This window comes from Macrotis lagotis, chromosome 4 (assembly GCF_037893015.1).
Source record: "Macrotis lagotis isolate mMagLag1 chromosome 4, bilby.v1.9.chrom.fasta, whole genome shotgun sequence".
In the NCBI taxonomy this organism is placed as follows: domain Eukaryota; kingdom Metazoa; phylum Chordata; class Mammalia; order Peramelemorphia; family Peramelidae; genus Macrotis; species Macrotis lagotis.
The window spans coordinates 96,896,141-96,918,504 of NC_133661.1; the positions used below are offsets into that span (position 1 = coordinate 96,896,141).

Here is a 22,364-nt window from a genome sequence, read left to right on the forward strand (position 1 = left end):
ACATTTAAAAATTTTATTATATGTGAGCTATTTTGTTCCCTAATTGTTTCGGATGTTCAAGTCTTTCTCCTCAACAAGACCATAAGCTTCCCAAAACAACCAGCACAGTCATGGATATTAATTTGTACTGAATTAATCCTTCTTGATATGACACATATATTAACAACTTTTTTTAGCCATTTGCTTCTAAAAAAATGGGGCTTCCAAGAAGAACTGATGTTTTCCAGATGGGAACATGAAGTAATGAGACTACTTCCACAAGTTCAGACATTAAAATCAATCTCATTTATAATTGTCACACTTAGCAATTGCATGCTTGTTTGATGGCATTCCCCAAATACATTTTGAGCTCACTTTTCTTTTAGTACTGAACATGATTCTAAGTGGGTAAAGGGTCAATTTAGTCATTCATAAATGATATGATATTATTTTTATTTCCCTTTTGATCCTAAAATGAGAGTCTTTACACAACACTGCATACTAGGGTGAAAATATTAAAGCTTTATGAGTGAATTTATTACATAAATATTTCAAAGATCTATAATTTTGCTCTGCATACTTCCTCCACTGATGCTTTTATCGGTCTTTCTATGCTTCATATAAAATTCTCTGTTAATTGCTCTGGTTGAGGAAAACTTAAAAAACAAAATACACCCAATAAACAAATTTCTGGCAATGAATCTCTCCCCTGTTAGATGGACTACAGATTAATAACTTGACATACAGTTTACATCTAGGTTCATATTTACATCTTTACATCAGACCTATCACAGAGTAAGTCCTCTAGCATACCCCTAAAGAACCCCAGGTTACCTACATGCCATAATGACATGATAAAGTAGGATGGTAGTGAAGAAGAAACGATAAGACACCAAAATGATACTAAATTAGAAGTTATGTTTCAATCATGTCATTCCTAAAACAGAATATAAGAATATGTAATTATTCCCAACATTCTCAGAGAAATTAATTTTAAATTGTTTTGATAAATTTTGCAGAAATTTATCTTAAATGTTTCTTAGTTATAAGAGAAATATTATAAAATATTTTTTTCCTAGTAAATTTTGAAGGAAAATCTTAAGTAGAGAAGGGCTTGTTAAATATTTAACCCTAAGAACTGGGCTCAAAATTTGAGAGCTAAATTATTATTTTTTCAATTTTCAAAGGAAGCAACAACAAAAAACATAATAAAGAAAAATGCATTTTATTACCAGTTACTGGTTTCAACATTTGGTTGTGATCAAAGTCATCAACATCAATTGCCTACAAAGGGATTCTGAAGAATCTTCTCCAAGAATTAAAATAAACTTAAACACACCTATCCAGATTCTCTATACAGCATTGACTTAAGTCCTGGGAACTATTCTTAACATCCTTGGATACACTGAAAGAGAAGCCCAAATTCATGAGGGCAACTGAGGATCTTAGGATATTCCTAACAAATTTCTATTTTGTGTTACACTCAAAAAACATACACAAGGAAGAGTACTTTCAGCTAAGATTATATTGAAAATATTACACTGAATGATGAAATTTCTAGATACCATAGTGACCTGATACACAGAATTTTGTTCCTAATCTTGAGACAAAGGATGATAGTGGAAGATACTTTCAAAAAATTGGAAGATGTTCCAATTTTAAAAACTAAGCAGATAATAATAATTATGGCATACATTATGTAATTTGATCCTCATAACAACTCTATGAAGTTAATACTATCATCTCCACTAGTTAGAAAGGGAAATGAAGCTGAGAGAAAGATTGAATCACTTTCCAAGGTCGCACAGCTAATAAATAGCAGAGTCAAGATATGAACTCTGGTGTCCTTGACTTCAAGTCCAGTAATCCATACATTAAAAATCAAGAAAAGTATTATTTAAAATAAAACAGATAATTTTATCCCATGCTCCAAAATAAGATGCATTCAGTTTCATCTTGTTTTGGTTCCCACATCTCAATTTAAAAAATAACAACAAATGTCAAGATAGAGAGAAATCTTAAATGACCCAAAGGAATAAAGGGAATTCCAGATGAAGAAAATTTTTTTTTAAATTAGGATCCTTTAGAAAGAAAGGAGGCTCTGAGGGACTATAAATAAAATCTATTAACTTTCAAAAAGTATGAACACAATGAATTTGGTCGTGATAGTTTTCTTTTGCTTTTATTTTCTTGCAAGCTTAAAAATGTAGACTTTTGGGGGCTGGTATTTCCCCAACTAGGAATTTTAAAGTTTTCTTTTCAAAATCTGTTCCTGCTGGGTTTTTTGCATCTGTCAATATACCACAATTTATTCAGTCAAAAAAAATCAATAAGCACATTTATTTAGCACATCTTTGAAAGAATGCTAAGTACTGGAGATATAAAGATCAAAGTCCCTTATAGAGTTTGCATTCTATTGGTAGAAATAATATGTACATATATAATTATTAATATTCAAAGATTCATGACTTGAAGTTTCAAATTTTTATTAAGGATCAGCATGGATAGATTTGATTTTTTTTTCCCTCTCTGTTCTTTAGTATTATTCTAAACACTGGCCTCAAACTAAAGCTTCTATTGCCTAAAGAGGGCAAAATGTATATGCCAAAATATAAAGAGGGCAAAATGTATATGCCAAAATATAGGTTGGTCATGTGTCAAGGGTGAGATGACAAACAGATGGTCAAAGTTCTTCACTAGAACTTTTGAGACGTCACAGAAAATGAAGAAGATGGGATGGGCAGTCATAGATGAATTAGAGTATACATCACTAGAGGGAATGTCTGAATTGATAAGTTCACAGATTTATTTGAATGTGTTTATTACATGGCTCAAATAAAATACAAAGTAATTTTAGGAGGAAACTCTACAGGAAGAACTATATAGAGAGTGGTACTTGAGCTGAACTTTGAACGAACTTAGAAATCTTAAAAGGCAGAGATGAGTAGGCTGCCTATTTGCAAAGGCCTAGAGATAGGAGACAGAATGAGAAATATTAATTAGGCTAGCTTCACTGCGAACTACTGAAAAGTGAATGTGCAATAAAGTTGCAAAAGTAGGCAAGTTAGAAAAAAATTTAAAAACTAAAAAGAGTTTATACTTTTATATATGACAAGTAGCTATTGGGGCTTCTTCAATAGGGGAGTAACATGATCAGACTTGTGCTTTAGGAAAACCAACAACAAATCCTAGATAATGTGAGTTCTCAGATTATAAACTACTACCCATTAGTTGTTTTTTCTTTTACTTTTTACAATGATAGGTTAACATTGAGAGTGGACTTCCCCAACACATTAAGACAGAAGAATTTGGGTATTCAGAGTTCCCTCAGAGGCTTATGGTAAAGGAATATGTGCTTCTCAACCTCCATTTGAATTGGGAAGAGAATTCCTAGATAATTTGAGTTACTGAGGGGTTGTCTCTAAAAAGCCCAAGTCTGAGAGGCCTAGTTCGACCTGATCCTGGAATCTAGCCTTTTTTCAAAGACAATGGGAAGTTTCCTGGAAAGCATCAGTCTTTGGGGGTTGCCTCATATATAAATAACAGGGATATAGACTTTTAATAAAGAAAGGAGAATTTTCTGAGCATCAAGATTCCTAGAAAGAAAAGGCTGCCCTGGCAACAGGAAGAGTAGGAGCTAAAAACTGAAGCCATGGAATGTAGCTTCACTAGTACAGTAAATTATTTGGAATTCCAAAATATCTAACACAATTATCTTTCTCCTCTGGGAGAGTAAGGGAGTCCAAATCCTCAGAGAAGTTCCATGTAAATATCTAAATGCATCTTTGCAGGGTTAAATGGGGATTTCCCCAGTATAGGAGGCTGCTATCTATTTAGTAACTTTATGTTCAGTTCTTATTAAAGCAAGTCAAAGCCATGGGTGGCAATGAATATGGAAAGCTATAGGAAATTGTGGAAAAAATATGACTCAATGAAAAAGGAGAATTATATTATTTATAAGTTATCATAGTCCTTCATAAATTTTCTACATTTGTTTGTGATTTTCACAAGTCCTTTACAATTCTTGAAATTTCCATAGGACAAAATAACGGTTGCCTTGCATGCCTATGCATGCATACATACATACACACACATATACACATATACACACACTCATATGTACCTTACTGTTTGATAGAACTTGGGTGGATGCCAAGTCACAAACTGTATTTGGAAATTCTCCCAGGATAAATTCTGTGTTGGGGCATTGCTACTAATAAGTGATTTACGAATTAACCTCCAGGATTAGACTTTAGCTCAAATGTCACTTCCTCTATCAAGTCTTTCTTAATCTCATATTCCAGCTGCAATGACCCACTCTCAATATATTATTTTGTATTTATTTTGTGTGTGAATATATCTATGTATGTATATATACATATTTATATACATGTTTAATAGAATATAAGTTCCTCAAAGATCATTAAGGCCAAGGAAACTGCCTGATTAATAGAGCCAATTAAAACTTGCTTGTTGATCAATTATTTGATTGATTGATTTTGTGATTCTGAAAGAAGGGTTGCAACTATTTTAACTTTGAGGCAAATGAAGGGAATTTTGTCCCTGAGAAAGAGTAAAAGATAAAATTTTAAGGAGGTTTAGAAAGAGGTATACATGAATTTGTGGACAATAGAATCTATCTAGGGTTATTAAAAAAAACTTGAGATGTTTAATGTTCATCCTTCACTTTCATAAACTCATGTTTTAGACAAGAAATATTATCTTTCTGTAAAATAGCTTAGAAATTGAACACTAAGTTAGACAGATCAATTTAAACCTAATTGGCTCTTTCTTAATTATGCTGTTCAACTACATCATTCCTAAGTTCACTTTGGCTCACCATATGAGTTTTAGCACAAAAGCATATTAAGAAACAGTACTCACTAACCTGAAGAATTTCTAATTAGCAACATCCCAATTTACAGAATTTTTCAAATTCATGAAGTCATCAGTATTCAAAGATTCTTGACTTAAAGTTTTAAATTTTTATTAAGGATCCAGTATATCACAATTTGATTTTTTTCCCTCCTCTTTGGTGTAATTCTATAATATTACCCCAAAACTCTGACTTTTATTGCCTATAGAAGAGTCCTGAAATAATTCCAGAGATGTGCTAGTAAATGCTTAGCTACTGATGCTGTGAAACTAGGAGATCTGCTTTTAAGTTTAACCCACATCATTAAGATTTTCTGCTTCACTTTCTTAGGTCTAGATAGGCAACAAAACAATAAATCAAACCCTGATTTGTAATGTTCCCCTGATTTCTGTGATATAAATGCTCATAATAAAAATTTGCCAAATGGCTTTCTCTAGTTGTTGGTTCCTAACATAGATTCTCTGTTTTAAGAGATATTATCAAGTCTTGGGACAGGTGGTACATATGCATTAGCCCCTGACTGAAGTCCCCCCAGTCCCCACAAGATATAAACAAAAGACCGAAAAGAGCACTGAAAATATTAGTTTTGAAATAAAACAGATAAATATGTAAATTATTTCGTGGAGAAACACATTTGAACATTTTTGTGGCTCTCTAGAATCCAGGACAAAGGAAGGGAAAGGTCTTTGTTATTCTTTTCCCCTTCCTAAAAATCCTAGTGTATTTTTAAACCTCTAGGGGCTTCTCTATATTTCTGGCTTTTTAAAAAATTTTTTTTTCTTATGTCTTCCCTTCTCCCATTTCCTTCCTTTTTATTTGTGATTATCCATTTCTTTCATATTTTGAAAGATAAGTAGTAAAGTAGTTAATGAAAGAAGCTGTGATATTAAGAATTATTTTTTTAATCACTAAGGATATGGGGACAAGAAGACAGTATAAGAAATCCATAGCACTATCAGAAGGTCTGTGAGTAGTGGAATCCCTGAGAAGTCATAACAAAGATGAAGAGGAAAGGATGAGAGCAAGCAAGGACAGGAAAATCATGGCCTCTGACTTACATTGTTAACCTCTCTACTGCTTCTTCCCCATCCTTATCTTTCTCTCCTCCAAGAAAAGAAGATATGAAGACAAAATATTTACAATGCAAATGGCCATTTAAGTAGTCTAGAATCAACAACATGTATTTTTTTTTGGGGGGGGGATGATTCTGGGCAATGTTAATTTACAGGAGCTCCAACTCCCTGCTTAATTCTGTTCCTTTCATCAAGGAAAAGCTTTTTGCCCTCGGCTTTGTTTCTTTTGGATTGTTTGATTTTTAAAACAAGCTTATGGCTTCCACAGTAAGCTGACTTATCTGGTCAACTAGGTCAGCTTACAATGCAGCCACCATTTGCGACATTTCACTGTATTTTCTGCCTAGAAGGCTTCAAAGTATTTTCTATCAGGAAGAACCTAGAAATTGAAAATGACTGAGGGGTTTTTAAAAATTCATATTCTAGTACACATAAACACAGTATCAAGCTACTCTTTTCTTGGCTAAAACTAATCTCCAGCTTATGGAACTGAAGTTTTGGCTGATTAAATGCTCTGCCCAACAGCACAATAATCAACTTTATATAAGAAAACAAAATAATTTGTATACAGATTTTTTCCTTCCTATGTCATATACCAATCAAAAGAAATAAAAATATATTTTAAGTGTAATAAAGACATTTCAAAAGGTATAGTAGATTGATTAATATTATTATATCTGAGACAGAAGTTGTTGCTTTAGGAGAATAATCAATATTTTACTTAGAAAATGTTGTCAGCATTCTGCTCAGAGAAAATCCAAGATGTAGCAAGAAATGTTTTGCATAATTTCAAAGTGAGGTTTTTTTTAAGGTTTTACATATAAGCTTCTTTACAAATGTCTAAGACTCAACTCCATATGTTCAACTAATTTTGCTATCAATATTTTTTAGGAAGATCACAGTATTTTCCAAGAGATAACTCATTTGCAAAGAGTTTTGAGGTTTACAAAGATTTTCTCCTGACCCATTTTATAGATAAGGAAAATGAGTCTTAGAGGGTTGAAAACATCTTACCAGGATTCAAAGTCAGGTATTCTTGTATGTTCTTCCCAAAAGGTTACTTTGAGTAAGAAAACTGGTGAAGCAGGATAATAAAGATAAAAAGGGAAAAAAAAAAGGCATGACCGAAGCAAAGACTGGCCTAGCTTTCTCTCAAATGAAAATAGGTGGCACGTGTTAACATTAAGTGTTACTGTGTACATCTTCACTTTCTTCATTCCCCCCCCCCCCCGCCTTCTCTTTTCATGGTTTCCTACTAGGAATATGGAAACTGAACTCCTTAGAGAGGAGCTAGTTTGAGAAAAGTTGATGATTCAAACCTTCCAAATTAATCCTGATGTCTTAACTCAGGCACTAGCAAATTACTAAGCCACATAAATTCCAAAGGCCACAACATGATTTCCAATATTAACAGAATACTAAGTAAAATTATAAAATCAAAAAACTTATCTTAGACTCCTCCCATCTCCTAAATAAATACCTCTTACTTTCTGTCTTCTTTCCCCTTTCTGCTTTTTTTTCCTGACCTTTTCTTCCCACTGTTGGTTCCATTCAATTCAATTCAACAAATATATGTGTGTGCATATATGTAGTACATATATATGCATGTGCATTGTGTATATGCACATGCAATATACATATTTGAAAACATATGTTTGTATGTATTATATGCAAGGCAGTGGACTCAAATAATTATAATACAATAAAGACAAAGAAAAAGAATATAGGAGAAGTTGAACATTATTCTGGGACATTAAGAGATTTCTTAAAAGATTTTTCCTTAAATACCTAATGGAAATGGCACTTGAGAAGAACTAAGTAAAAAGAGAGCTCAGATGTCTTACAAAAGTTAGGCAAAGTCTAGCACCAGTTAGGTCAATGACTAAAAAAAAGCAAAGAGAAATAGTAGTAAGCCTTTCCATCAAAGTCAGCCAGAAAGCTGTGGGTCCTCAGAGACAAAGGAACCAGAATTAAGATCACACAGGTCTATGCTGAAACTAGTGAAATGTTAAGTAAAATATTGAATTATCATATTCTAAAAAGAAAAAGGCTTACAAACCAAGAATAACTATCCCTAGAAATCAGTACAATAATGTTCATAGTACTTAACAGCATTTATTATAAAAACACCACAATTATAAACAATCTTTTTAACATAAACACTAGTGATAAGAGAAATCTAAAAATATAAATATTTCACATTTAAACAAGCAGAAGGGACCAAATGATGATAAAGTGCTACAACAGTGATGGTGAAACAAAAAGACAAGTAGTCCTTTAAAAATCAAGGTATTCTCAAATTTCATAGACATAGAGAAAACCAGGGGTAGAGAGCCTGAAGCTGCTTCTATTATATTTTGTTGATTTAAATACATAAAAGGAAGGAAACAAGGAAATACATTAGAGAAGAAATGAGAAAGAAAGAGGAAGAAGTTACTGTTCTTTTCTCTTGAAATATACAGAAGATATAAGCAAGCTCTTGGATGAGAATATTGACAGTGATGAGGAGTTGTTTGAATTTTATGATGAATAAAACTTGAGTTCACCTTATAGATGTATGGGGACAACAAGCATCTGATGAATGTCATTCTTATCTGATCCAGGTATAGGAAGGTTGAAGACCACCCCCCCACACACACACACATACACACATTTGTTGTAGAACTATAGCAAAAAAATGAGGAGAGGGAGGGAGGGAGGGAGGGAGGGAGGGAGGGAGAGAGAGAGAGAGAGAGAGAGAGAGAGAGAGAAAGAGGTCTTTAAGAAGGCCAGTAGAATTGGGAAAAGAACTGTCCTACCATATTTCCCCATGTATAAGAAACACCCTTTTTCAAAAAATTTGGGGTCTTAAAATCTTCCTTATTCAATGATTGGTAGATTTTTTCACTTGCATTCCCCACTTTTTCACACTTGTTTCTGCACTCATTTGTTACTGGTATATTAGGTTACATTTTACCACGTTCTGCCCAGAAATGGCTCAGAAAAGATTTTCATCCAGTGCTGAATTCAAATTCAAAGTGATCCAATTTGCAAAAGTGAATGGAAGCTGTGCTGCTGAACATCAGTTTGGACCTCCTCCAACTGAGAAAGCAAACTAAGACTGGCTCCAGGAAGAAGAATCCCTGCTGAAAACACCAAGGCAGAGAAAAGCCATGAGAGGCAAGGCAATCAAATGGTCTGAGTTAGAGAGGGAATTGAAGAGATGGATTGAAGAGCAAAGGGTCATTGAAATTCCTGTGTCCACAAAGATGGTTCAGCAGGAGGCAAGAAGAATTGCAAATGAAAAAGAAATGACTGATTTCAAAGGAGGACACAATTGGTGCTTCATGTTCATGAAATGGAATGTACTAAGTATGTAACTTGCCCAGGGAGTGCTTTTGCTCAACCATAGACCAGAGCACAGGCAGGGGAGCAGTCAGAGAGGCTCTGACAGTGATTCTCTGAGACAGTGATTCTTTGAGACAATGATTCATCATCAAACACAGATGAGGTCAAGATCTTGGATGGGAGTTTTGACACTGATGAGGAATTGTTTGAATTTTATGATGAATAAAACTTGAGCTCACTATGTGACACTTTTTTTCAAATTTTGAGCCCCAAAATTAAGGTATGTCTTATACATGGGGAAATATGGTAAGAAAAATTTCTGCTTTGAAGGGGAGATCATAAAAGGGAAGAGTAAAAGAAGAAAAATGAAGCAGTGATTGGAGTCTATACTAAGTAGTGGAAGAGGGCAGAAACTACTTCCATTATTGATCACTAGTGTTGATCACATTCCTTTTTCTCTTTCCATATTATGGTCTTAACTATGAATATAACTAGGATTAGCTCACCCATGAAATGGGTGAGAAGACATAATCCAACAATACACTCTCAAGAGTTCCTGTATAGAGGAAATATACTTAAAACATAAAGGCTCATAAAGAGTTAAAATGAGAGACTTGAAGAGAATTATGTCCCTCTGAATTCAAAAAAGGAAAAGTGAAAGTCATTATCTCAGAAAAAGCATCAGTAAAAGCTGGCATGGTAAAAAAGATAAGGAGGGAAACTACAGTGTACTTAGAGTTAATAAAATTAGATAGAGAAAGATAATAAAACTATAATTGCTGGAGACCTCAATAATATGCCTTTCTCTGATCTAAATTTCTAAGAAAAAAGAAGGAAGAAGTTCAGGATCAGAACAGAATTTTAGAAAAATGAAATATGACAGAACTGTGGTGATGAATGAATAGAAATATAGAGAAAAATGTGTATTTTTCAGGTGTTGTGATATTTTTACAAAACTTGATTATGGAAGATCACAAAAAAGCTAGGACAGATGGCATAAAGATGACATATAAAAAAAATTAAACCAACAAGCAAAACAGCTAAATATAAATACAGAAGCTCTAAAAATCAAAATGAATGAAAAATGAACTACTGAACTAATAAATAAAACTAAAAGCTAATTTATAAAAATAAGATTAAAATGATTTTCTATTTTTGAAAGATCATTACACCAAAATGTCAATTAAAAATAGGAAAAAGAATTCACAATAATGAAGAAACAAAAGAAACTATTACATATGACCTTGCTTCATTTTATGCCAACACATCTAATTATGGCAAAACATTTAGCTAGAATATAAACTATCCAGATTAATAGAACAAGAAATAGAGAATTTAAATAAACTGATCTCAGAAAAGGTATTTTGGCATATAGGATAGAGAATTGATACTGAGGTCAGGGAGATCTGGATTCACATTTTTATTCTAACCAATATTGGCTGTAGGATTGCAAATAAGTAACTTAACTTCCGTGTCTTAGACCACTAAGATAATAAGTTGAAAAGGGGAAGTTTAAGTTGAGGATGTTTTCTCACACTGGAGTTTCCTATACCTATAAAATGAAAGGCCTAGTCCCTCTGCTAGTTAAATCTCAGGAAAATTAAATTAACAAGCCACAAATGAACTCCCAAAGAGGAAAAAAGACATAGGATCAGATGAATATACAAATTATTTCTGAATATACAAATTATTTCTATCAGAGATTCATAGAACAATTAACTACAACACTGCATGAACTGCAAAAAATAGAAAAAGAAGGTATCTTACTATTAAACTCTTGTTAAATATAATCCTGATATGCACATAAAGGACAGACAAAGCAGAAGGAAAACAAAGACTGATATCTGTAATGACTATCAATTTATCAAATGTAACTAATAAGGGGCTTACCTTTGGGTAGAGCCTATGAAATGGCTAAGTTCCAAGAATGGAATCAAAAATCTTTTCATAAATGGTATCTGTGAGAATACAGATAGTAATATGCTAACAAAGAACTGTCAAATGCCTAAGACATTTGTGAAAATGAATGATGGAGGGGCGGCTAGGTGGAGTAGTGGATAAAGCACTGGCCTTGGAGTCAGGAGTACCTGGGTTCAAATCCAGTCTCAGACACTTAATAATTACCTAGCTGTGTGGCCTTGGGCAAGCCACTTAACCCCGTTTGCCTTGCAAAAACTAAAAAAAAAAAAAAAAAAATGAGTGATGGAAATTCAGGATCAGATTGTTGTCATCAGAAAATACAGAAGGTTTATCTTAAAGAGCCTGAATTTAATAGTTAACATAGAGTCCAATGAAGAAAGAGAGGCAGAGGCAGAGCCAGAGCCAGAGAGAAACTGGGCAAAGCAACATTTAGGGTAGAACCTTCTGAATAAATAGCAAGACATGACTTGGAAGCTAGAATTAAAATTAAAAACTCTCTATCTTTCATGAACTGACAGATGATAAATTCCCATTATACAAATTGTGACTTTAAAATACCTTGAAGATCTCACCCATTAAATTATCACAGAACAAACTATTATCAACAATCACATAAACATAGCACTGACCCAATATAAACTTAAGAATAACATTTTAAATATATGCATTAAAACATTTACAATTTCTAAACTCCACAGGTCAAAAAGCATTCAAAACAGAAAAATCAAAATCATCTGAAATAGGAGGAGGTCCAATCTGCTATTGAAGTTACACTAAAAATGTTTTTAAGAAATCTACAGAAAATGAGCTTACTTACATCCCATACTTTTATTCAGTTACAAAAAAGGCAATTCTATTTGCCTATTTAATAGTCCATGGAACTTTTAAAAATAAATAATAGCAGGATAGCAATAAACATAACCAGGACTGTTTTTAAATGAAATCCTTCAAAGAGAATGACAAGAACAAAACAATAATAATAATAATTTACCTTTATAAAGATCTATATAACTTGCAAAGCACTTTATATGTATTTTCTCATTTGTGCTTGGTGCTGTACAAAGTGCTTTGGGAGGATATAAATGAAGTGGGAAATAAAACTTCCACACAGGAGCTTAATATTTTGTTGCAAAGAAAGAATAAGCTCCTCAAAAACAAACAAACAAACAAACACTAGAGGACTGTTACAAAGTTCATATGGAGAAATGCCTTTTTCATTGAAGTTACTTCTGACTGTTATACAAGTATTTCTGTAAGTATTATTATTGCTTAAAATATTCATTGGGTGGATGAATTAGCATTCCCTGCTTAATCTCTCGCATGTGGCAAATTTATAAATAGGTAATTCTATTTAAATAGTCTTTGGGGGAAGGAAGGAAATTAAGTTTAACTTTTGTTCTAAGTAGTTAAGTACATTTTTAATAAAAGAAACATTTCAATCCAATACAACAAGTAAGTCTTGAGGGTATATATGTTAGACGCTAAAACAAAAATAAAATAAAGCACACTGTATCTTCAAGGAGATTATATTCTCTGACAAAACAACATGCACCCAGATCAGTATATGAAGCATGCAGAGTTAATCTAAAATTTTTTGAGGTGGATCACAATTCAAAATGCTTCAAGGCTCAATTCAGAGGCTACCTATCTCCATGTTAAATTACCAGTCTATTTCCAGTCATCCTGCTATATGTGTTTTAATAAACCTTAATTTTTCTTAGAGTGCTTTATTACAGGTCCTTTTTGCCCTATCAATCAATTCATTAAACACTACATCTTCCTTATATTATACTTATGTGTCTGTCTTATCCCTCCGCAAGAAAATGTAAACTCACTGAGTAGAAAGACAATTTTAAAAAACTTTTATGTCTTTATTTCCTACCTCAGGCCTTATAGTAAAATACTTAAATACTAGATGGACTAGGAATGTCACCTGATGCAAAAATGTGCTTGGTTCCTCAAGATACTTTTATGATCCAGTTGTCATACTAATAAATGTTTGCTGAATTTGAATGAATCTCTTCTTGGTGGAATGTGTAAGGCAAATATTTGTCTTCAAAAGTTGATGGTCGGGGGGGGGCAGCTAGGTGGCATAGTGGATAATGCACCGACCCTGCAGTCAGGAATACCTGGGTTCAAATCCAGTCTCAGACACTTAATAATTACCTAGCTGTGTGGCCTTGGGCAAGCCACTTAACCCCATTGCCTTACAAAAAGAAAAAGTTGATGATCCCTGCTACCTTGTCCCATCTTGTCTGCCAAAGAGTAGACTATTTTTATTCAGTCAACATTATTCTCAACAAAGTTTCTATTGACCTTTTCTCAATCCTCATCCTTCTTAACTTCTCTGAAGCTTCTGACACTAGAATTCACTTTCTTTTTCTCTTTGATACTTTTCTGTCTAGGTTCTTCTGAACCTGATCTCTCTCCTTTCTCCTTCTATATTTTACCTCTTCTTTTCTGCCTCCTTTGCTGTACACATCGTGCATGCTAACTCTTGGGCACCCCCAAAGGCTCTGTCCTGGATTCCACTTTTCTTTTCCCTTTATACTATTTTATTTGGTGATTTTACCCTCTTTATGGATTTTGTGATAATCTATATCTAGATTCCCAGATCTACATAGCCCTAAGCTCTCTCCCAACTTCTAGTTCTACATGTTTATCTGTTGATCTAGAATTGGCTATCTTAATTTGAACTAAGGTTCTCCTGACTTCAAAGCTGGTGTTCTATACACTTAGCTGCACCTTCAAAAAGCATTTATTTATGCTGGGGATATGAAGAAATATAAAAACAGTCCCTGTTCTCAAGGAGTTCACATCTAATGGGGGAGAAAACATAAGTAATTAAGTACAAAAAGATACACACGTGTGTTTACATGCATCTACATATGTGCATGTATGTGTGCCTGTGCATATATGTGTATGATGTAAATGTATGTATATCCACATATCTGTATCTATCTACATAATGTCTTTATATCTCTATATGTAGACATGACTCTAGTTATCTATACATATACATTTATATATGTATATGTATATATGAAGATACAGTCACATGCACATACAAGGAAAAGTACTAAAATTAAAAAGGAATGGAAAAACTTCTTATAGAAGGCAGAAGTCAAGGAAACTTAGAGGCAGAGATGAGAGTTCAAGAGTTCCAGGGATAATAACCAGTGATCATGCAAGAATTAGATAAGGAAAGTGCTTTGCAAGAAAACCCTATATAGACCTCATTTGTTATTCTTATCAAAATATTCACATCAGATTTAGACTTAAAGGGACCTTGGAGAACAACAAATATAAGTTAGGTTAAGTGACTTTGTAGGTCCCACAACTAGTCAGTATTTGAGGCAAGATATGAACTCTTCTTCCTAACTCCAACACCAACACTCTATTTCCTATATCACATAGAGTCCTGAGGTAAGTTCTTATACTATTCTTCTTGTACATTTAGTATTTTAGGAACTATTAAAGAGTTGGGTAAAATAACTGCTTTTTCTAATCAAATAAAAGTATTTGAATGGTACCCATTCTCTGCAGACACACTGAAAGTACTCCCAGTTCAGTAGCAGACAAACCAATAAGGATAAATGTGCACTTCATATTCTTAGACAATTATAACCTCCTCTACTAGATCTCTATATTGTGAAAGCTTTTCTTTCTGTGGAGTTTAAAGATTGAGTATTTGAGATATATATATATATATATATATATATATATATATATATATATGCGCTTTTATGGAGTAACGTTATATCTGAGCAATTGTTGCGATCATTTAGTCTATGAAGAGGTTTAGTTTCAATACCAATTAGTCATGTCATCCATTTTGTTAATGGTTCTCCTTCTTGGTGGAATGTAGATGGGGATCTATCATATATTGGTCCATGGCCAAATAAAAAACTACTGATATATTTCCAACTTCTAGCTTATATCTCTTTCAGATTCATTCAGATTCATCATATAGTTTCATTTCTTAACATAATCACAAAATATGTGGTCCTTAACAATAACCCTTTTAAAATTTCTGATGGTATTTGCATATATGTATATAAACATATGCATACCTGTGTAGTACATATACAAATACATATATACAAAAATGTATATGCATTCCCATTTCCAAAAACAAATCTCCATATGGATCAATCATTTCTTTAACACTTCACTGATATTTCGCTGGATAAGTTTATGTAGATGAAAAGATTATTCTCCATTCAGAGATAAACCATTTTTAAGTTCACTAGATGAATCCAAGGAAATGGGGGTCTTGGATCTGACAACTTTTTTCTCTTGCCCAGTGAGGTAATAATATCTGCTTGTTCTAAAAGTATTTCTACAAGATCATTATTTCTATTGTTGTTGTTACTACTACTAAAACTCAAAATATTTACTGAATGAAGTAGAATTCCCAGCTTAATCTCTTAAATTTGGCAAATTGTGAATATATATATTCCAATTTAAATGAATTTTCTTAAAGTGGAGAGTTAAGCTTATTTTTTTCCAAGTATTTAATACTCTTTAATTTAAAAGTATCTAATAATTTGAAATTCAGATTCCATAGACAATGACTATATTACTCTTCCACAAGTTAAAAAACCAACATAATTTTAAAACTTTATTTTCAACATGTCTCAATCAGATTTTGAGAGCTTCTAAGGCTAAATGTTCTTATAGCTTTAGTTATAGTCCTAATTTGGGTTTTTCCATTCAAAAGAGGTCTACCTGGATCCCAAAAGATTAGGAGGAAAAGTAAAAATACCTATATGAATTATATAATTTTTGAATTCATAAATTGCCTTAGACTTTGCTTCACTTATTCCCTCTTGAGAAAGAAAGTTATTTTCAGTGGTTTATAGAGATCAAAGTTCTATTAACAACTTCTAGGTATATGTATCAGACATTGAAAAGATATTGGGTAAATTCAATCTGTGATTTCTCAATTTTTGTGTGCTACCTTGTAAATACTAGAAAATCCTTCCTCCATTATCAGGATCTTTAGGATCATATTTTGGTAAGTTCTGGGGCAAATCAAGCTGTGTTCTTGTGTTTCTGTTTTCACATTACTAAACCTAACCAGGCATACTGTATCTTTTCAATTCACAAAGTTCCCATACTATATAATCTGTGGCTTTTGCAACCACATATTTTAAAGTAGTCATTGAACCCTGAAAGGCAAATGCTATCATTCAAGTTCTAATTACATGCTACCTGGGTTTTACAGGACAGGAAAAAAAATGAGTACTGTAATTCTAAAAATGAATTTTTGACCATAAGCATTCTCTAAAAAGGATGTCCAAAATATTTTCAAACAGTATCACCAGTACAATTGTTTTTAAAACTCAGTATTACTCTATTCAAATTATATTTCAGTTTTTTTCCTAAGTTGTTTCTTTTTGATAGATTGGTCAATAAATACCAAATCAAGCAATCAAGTAAATACATTTTCATTGATATTGGCAGGCATATAATTAAGTCTGAGGATAAAAGAAAAAAAATCAACTTGTGATTACTTTTTCAGTTCTTACCATTAGTCATTTACAATAAGTTATTCTGCTTTGAGAATGCCCATACATTTATGTATACACACACACACACACACACACACACACACAAACACACACCTAAATATATATATATATATACATATACATATACACACACACAAACATGTTTTTGTGTATGCACTACACAGAGATATGCATATGTTTATACACACATACACACACACACACACACACACACACACACATACACATACACACACTCAAATATTTAGGAATGAGAATGCAAAAATAAAAACAAAACTCTTCCAGGAGCTAACAAATCCCTTTGTCTGCCAATTAGGAGCTCCCTGCTCCCTCTACCCCATATATGCATACACATACAAACAAGGTCTCCTTTCCTTGGCTTAACTCTTATTGCTCCTCATTCAGGTCAACATGACAGACCCTTCTATAATTGTGCTTTACCTCATGTAGTTTCCTCTCCCTGTAATGTTCTCCCTCTCCCTCTTTCTCACTGAGTTTCTGCCTGTCCTTTAAAGCACATCAAATGCTAAAACCTTCAGAAAACCTTCCCTTATTCCTCTCTACTTACAAACATTCCCCACCTTAGACCTGACACAGTACTTTATTTCACATGTTTCTAATGCACTTTTTCTGCATTATCTAGATGATTTAATGTTTAACCAATGAACCTCGACCCAAGATCTGGGTTTAAACCTGTCTTAAGACACTTAATAGTTGTGTGACCTTGAGCAAGTCACTTAACTTCTGTCTGACTTAGTTTCTTCAACTGGAAAATAGATACAATAGTGCCTGATACACAGTAGCCATTTAAAAATGAATGTTTCAGGGGTGGCTAGGTGGTGCCGTGGATAAAGCACCAGCCCTGGAGACAGGAGTACCTGGGTTCAAATCTAGTCTCAGACACTTAATAATTACCTAGCTGTGTGTCCTTGGGCAAGCCACTTAACCCCATTTGCCTTGCAAAAAACCTAAAAAAAAAAAATGAATGTTTCCTTCTTTCTTTTCTCCGTCATATACCTTATTTCTTGGAAAACAAAATACTCTCTTATATGAATTTTGAATCTTCCCCAAGCACACAATAAACATCAGGGAAAAAATTGATTTTGAGGTAGAAGATCTTAGAAATCATCTGGTCCAATCTCCTCATTTTATAAATAAGAAAATTAAGTCCTATAAAGTCTTAAGTGCTTGCTCAAAGTAATTAGCAGAGCTAGCTTTCAAACACAGGTTTCTGAGTTTATTTCCATTTAAACTCTTAAAAATGTTTGTTAAAATGAATTACTGTCAAATCTTTGGGGATGTATATGCATTTAAACTATCAAAGCATATGTTTATACTAGGTAACTTCAATAGCAAATTATCAATATCATATTATGACTCTGAGACTTGCACATTAATTTTGCAAGAAGGCTACAATTACATTTATCTACTAAATTTTATATCCAACTAATCTGTGTTAATTAAGAAGTAATTCACATTTATAATTTATATTAGTAATTTCTGTAAGTATTTCTAAACACTATTTATAGGAATACTTCCTGATATTTATCATTTAAGATTTTAGAGAGAAACATTTTGTATGTACATGTGTGCGAATTAGCATTTACTCTTCTGTTTTCAGGTAAATCATTCCAATTTTACAGAGCAGTCAAAAAGTGATAGAATTCAATCAATCAATAATAATTTATTAAATATTATAATTATATAATAGTTATAGAAAATATATTTATGTAATATAGAATATGAATATAGTTAGTATTTTCAAAACCTTTATGGTCAAACCTGGAGACACACACACACGCACAAAGGGGAGTTTGGGCCTGAGCTTAAAGTACAATGGTAATGAGAGGACCATATAGAAAAATAGGGCCTCAATGTTCTAGGCTTTCTGTCTGAACAATTCTTCTATTTATTCATTATGAATCACTCCATCATTCTTCAGGGCTAACACAATATCTCCAATGGACCAACAACAGCTCAGTTCCTAGGATGCAATGGCTCAGCTAGGATGCCCAATATGATGCTAGACTGGGCGGAGCTGTCATTTGGTTTCCATTGGCTCATCACCAGGAACAACTGTTGCTGGCCTGAGCCAGACAATACTAGGCAGTGGCTTCCTGATAGAAGGCTGAACCTAACTGGTTAACTGACTACTGGGCTCTTCTCATGATACCATGTCTCTAGTAGATGGATTAATCTGCTGGTCACATGGGATTGCATTTCAATGGGCAGCTGTAGTGTTTGGCCACCTTCAATTATTAGCTTGTCTGGATACTGACTTCAACTAGAGCTCTTTAACTTAGAGCAGTAACTCTTAGCTTAAAATCAAATACTGACAGAAGCTCAGCCCCGAGGTTATTTGACACTTCCAGGAAATATATAAGAAAAGGATTGTCTCCAATTCAACAAATTTTCATTGATTCAAAAAAGTCCCTCCCCTCAGTAAGCCATTCCATGTTGCAGTAAGATGATTAGTTTCAATGTAGTCATTTTTACTTCCCATTCTCCTTTGGGAATCTTATAATATTGAGGGATTAGGGACAAAGATATAAATAAAGTCACAGGACCAGCAGCAGATTTGTCTTACTTCTTCATAAATAACTTAAGTACTCAAAGACTCCTAGGGCAATCTTCCCTTGGACAGCTAAGTGGTAGATTGGATAGAGTGGTGGGTCAGGAAGACTCATTTTTCTATGTTCAAATCTTACTATTTCTACTGCTTACTATTTCTACTGCTTACATATTGCTACTTACTAGCTGTGTGATCCAGGCAACTCACTTAACCCTGTTTGTCTCAATTCCTCATCTATAAAATACGTTGGAGAAAGAAATGGCACATCATTGCCAAGAAAACCCTAAATGTAGTTACAAAGAGTTAGGCACAACAGTTAACAACTGAACAAAAACAGCCCTTTCATGCTTGAATTATAATCATAGTCTAACTGATCTTCCTAAATTCAACCTGCTCTTTTCCAATATTTCTAACAAACTACTGTCAGAATATTTTTTCCAAAATACTTCTCTTGTATCAACATTGCTTGCTTTAATAATGTGAATGGCTCCCCCTTAATTACCATTCCCCTGCCTAGACCTGTCTTTTTCAATCTTTTAAGGCCTAGATCAAGTCACGTTTTCTCTATGAAGATGTCCCTGACCACCTATCTATAGAAATCTCTTTCCTCACATTCAATTAAGGTAGCCTTAAAAAATAAAAACAAAGATGTTCTTTGGTTTTCCATCAGTGCTAAAAATGTTGTGCTTCTAAGTTTTATTCTACCAGTGCAAGAATCTGTTAAGGCTAAGAATTGTTTTCAGATTGAAATATGAATAAAACATATTATGAGTTTTAAGAGAAGTACAAACCAACATAAATGTTTAAAGTATTTCTTAAACTGTTATAAATGAAGATGTATACATTACAACCCTTTAAAAATAAGTTGTATTGATTTTTTTTTTATATCTTAGTTGTAAGTGGTACTAAATATTTTGTGGAGGAGTTTTAACTCCTCTATCTCTCCCTTCTACCTGTTGTTCACTGAAAAAAATACAAACTTACTATTGATCATTGAAATAGTTCACACCTTCTTCAGATTTTAAACATCAGCAAAAAAAAACAGCATTTGCATTTATTTTCTTCTAAGTCATATCTCCTTTCTGTATCTCAGTTTCCCTATCTATAAGTAGATAGTTTGGACTATATAATTTTTTTCTCTTCAATTACTAATCCTCTCTACTTGTTTTCTTCTGGAAATGGATCGCCATATATTTCCAAGCAAAACGATACTAAATTGTTCTTCCCATTTAAAAACTATTAGGCAAATACTTTAAAACCACACATTACACAGTCACTGTAAATCAAACTTCCAAAAAAAAAAAATGAGAATTGGAAGACTACCTTGGATTCTGCCTTTATTTTCTCTTCTTTCAATTCTTCCTTGGCTTTATGAATTTTTTCCCGACACCTGCTTATTTCCACTCGCACTGGAATAAAGAGTAAATCTTTAAACACAACAATTGTTAGAAACCTTTGGATACCCTGACCTCAATTGGAGTTTCCTGAATCAGGCAGACCCAGGCCTTCCAAAACTTAATTCTGGCTCGAGTCAAACACTTATGGGGGGGACTTAAAAGAAAATATATGAAGTCATGAGCAAAATGATAGGAATGTACTTGACCTTCGTGCCTCAAACGACGACTCTCCTCTGCGTGATACTCAGTAAATATTATGTGCTGGAATAAGGTGTCTAAGCTCATTTTGGATGCAGTTTCTGATGAATCCTTTTCTTCTCCTTCTCTCCCTCCTCCTCTTCAGACCTTTCTGAGACTGAAGACCCTGGAAAAGCACGTTGACCTCTGCTGTGAAATCCGGGGTCTTCAGAAACCCCCTCCCCCTATTATCCCCACGCCCCAGCCTGGGGGGTCGACGGCCTCAGTTTGCCCATCTGTACAAAATGAGGGGAGTTGGGGGGGAAGAGGCCTGAGGACCCGGAAGTATAAAGTTCCATTCAGTGGGAACTGGGAAGGATGACGCAATCCCGATGTCGCGCAGAGCATTGTGGGAAGCCTCCTGGCAGGAAGCTCCCCCTCCCCCACTCCAGGAAGTTGTAGAAAAATAAAAATTGCTTTGATTTTTTTTAAAAACCACTCTTTCCAAGGTGATTGTTTTTCTTAAATCACCCTTTCTCTCCCTCTCCACTGTCCCGAAAACGACCCCCCTCACACATCCACCCCCCCCAGCCACAATCATTCTCCTTCAGCAGCAACTAGGTCAAGAAACCTTGACGGTTTTAGTTTTCTAAAGTTTTCTTTCTCCCCACCCACAAGCGCTTCCTTTCCTGCGAAGAATTCCTTCAAACCTGCCTTCTTTTCCCCCTCAGCATTTCCCCTCCAAAATGGCAAGAGCCGGAGTTCTCTGGGTCTAGCTAGGCCCGGAGAGAAGGGAAGTGAAGGGGGAGGAGCCACCGCTTGCCTGTTCCTAATTGGTCCGGAGGCTTGTCAGTCTTCTCCTCCTTCCCTCCTCCCCTGCCCAACTTCCCTCACTCCATCCCCTACTTCCTGGCGCTCAGGGCCTTCAAATCACGGGTTCTAGAAGGTTCTGCACCAGGCTCCTGGTTATAAAACAAAACTCCCCGTTTTCTCATCAACATATTTTGGTTGAGCTTGGCCCATCACAGGGAATCTGTCGAGGACGCAGTCCTGCAGTGCTGAAAAATGTGGGACTCAAAAATCTTTATATGTAATTGGAAAAAAAAAAGAAACAATTTATTTTAAAAGAAAAAAACGAATGAAAACCCTGTGTCGGCCAGTGGGCTGTTTATTTTGATTCATTTTCATTTCAATTCGACTTGACAAATATTTACCAGGTGTGTAATATTTGCAAGACATGTGGCTTAGCTCCTGGAATATGAAAATAATATAAAATACAACATAAGGGTGTGGAACTTAAAATCTTATTGGGGGGCTGTGGGGAGAAGGACTTATTTATACCTTTCAATTAGGCCTACTTACCTTTTCAGGACAACCTTGGGCTGGGTCATGACCAATGAGGTCATCCCTGCCTCGTCTATGGGTCTGGGCCTCCCTAGGTATCTAAGGCAAAAACCTCCAGGGATAACTGAAGGGCAAAAGGCCAGAGATTCTAAATATAACCTT

The 22,364-nt window shown here is 34.2% G+C and overlaps 1 protein-coding gene across 3 annotated transcripts in view; it reads right to left on the reverse strand.

Annotated features, from left to right (window-relative positions):
- CCDC172 (coiled-coil domain containing 172) overlaps nt 1–21,656 on the reverse strand; it is a 53,698-nt gene extending 32,042 nt beyond the window's left edge. For 2 of the 3 annotated variants that reach the window (XM_074231905.1, XM_074231903.1), the window contains exons 1-3: nt 21,573–21,656; nt 20,888–21,045; nt 20,608–20,693 (exon numbers count right to left, since the gene is read on the reverse strand). In XM_074231905.1, the coding sequence (XP_074088006.1) occupies nt 20,608–20,693; nt 20,888–20,966 (165 nt within the window). In that variant the 5' untranslated portion in view covers nt 20,967–21,045; nt 21,573–21,656. Of the gene's footprint in view, nt 1–20,607; nt 20,694–20,882; nt 21,046–21,572 lie in introns of those variants that run through there. The other variant, XM_074231904.1, reaches the window with a different exon arrangement.
- Between the last annotated feature and the right edge of the window lie 708 nt (nt 21,657–22,364).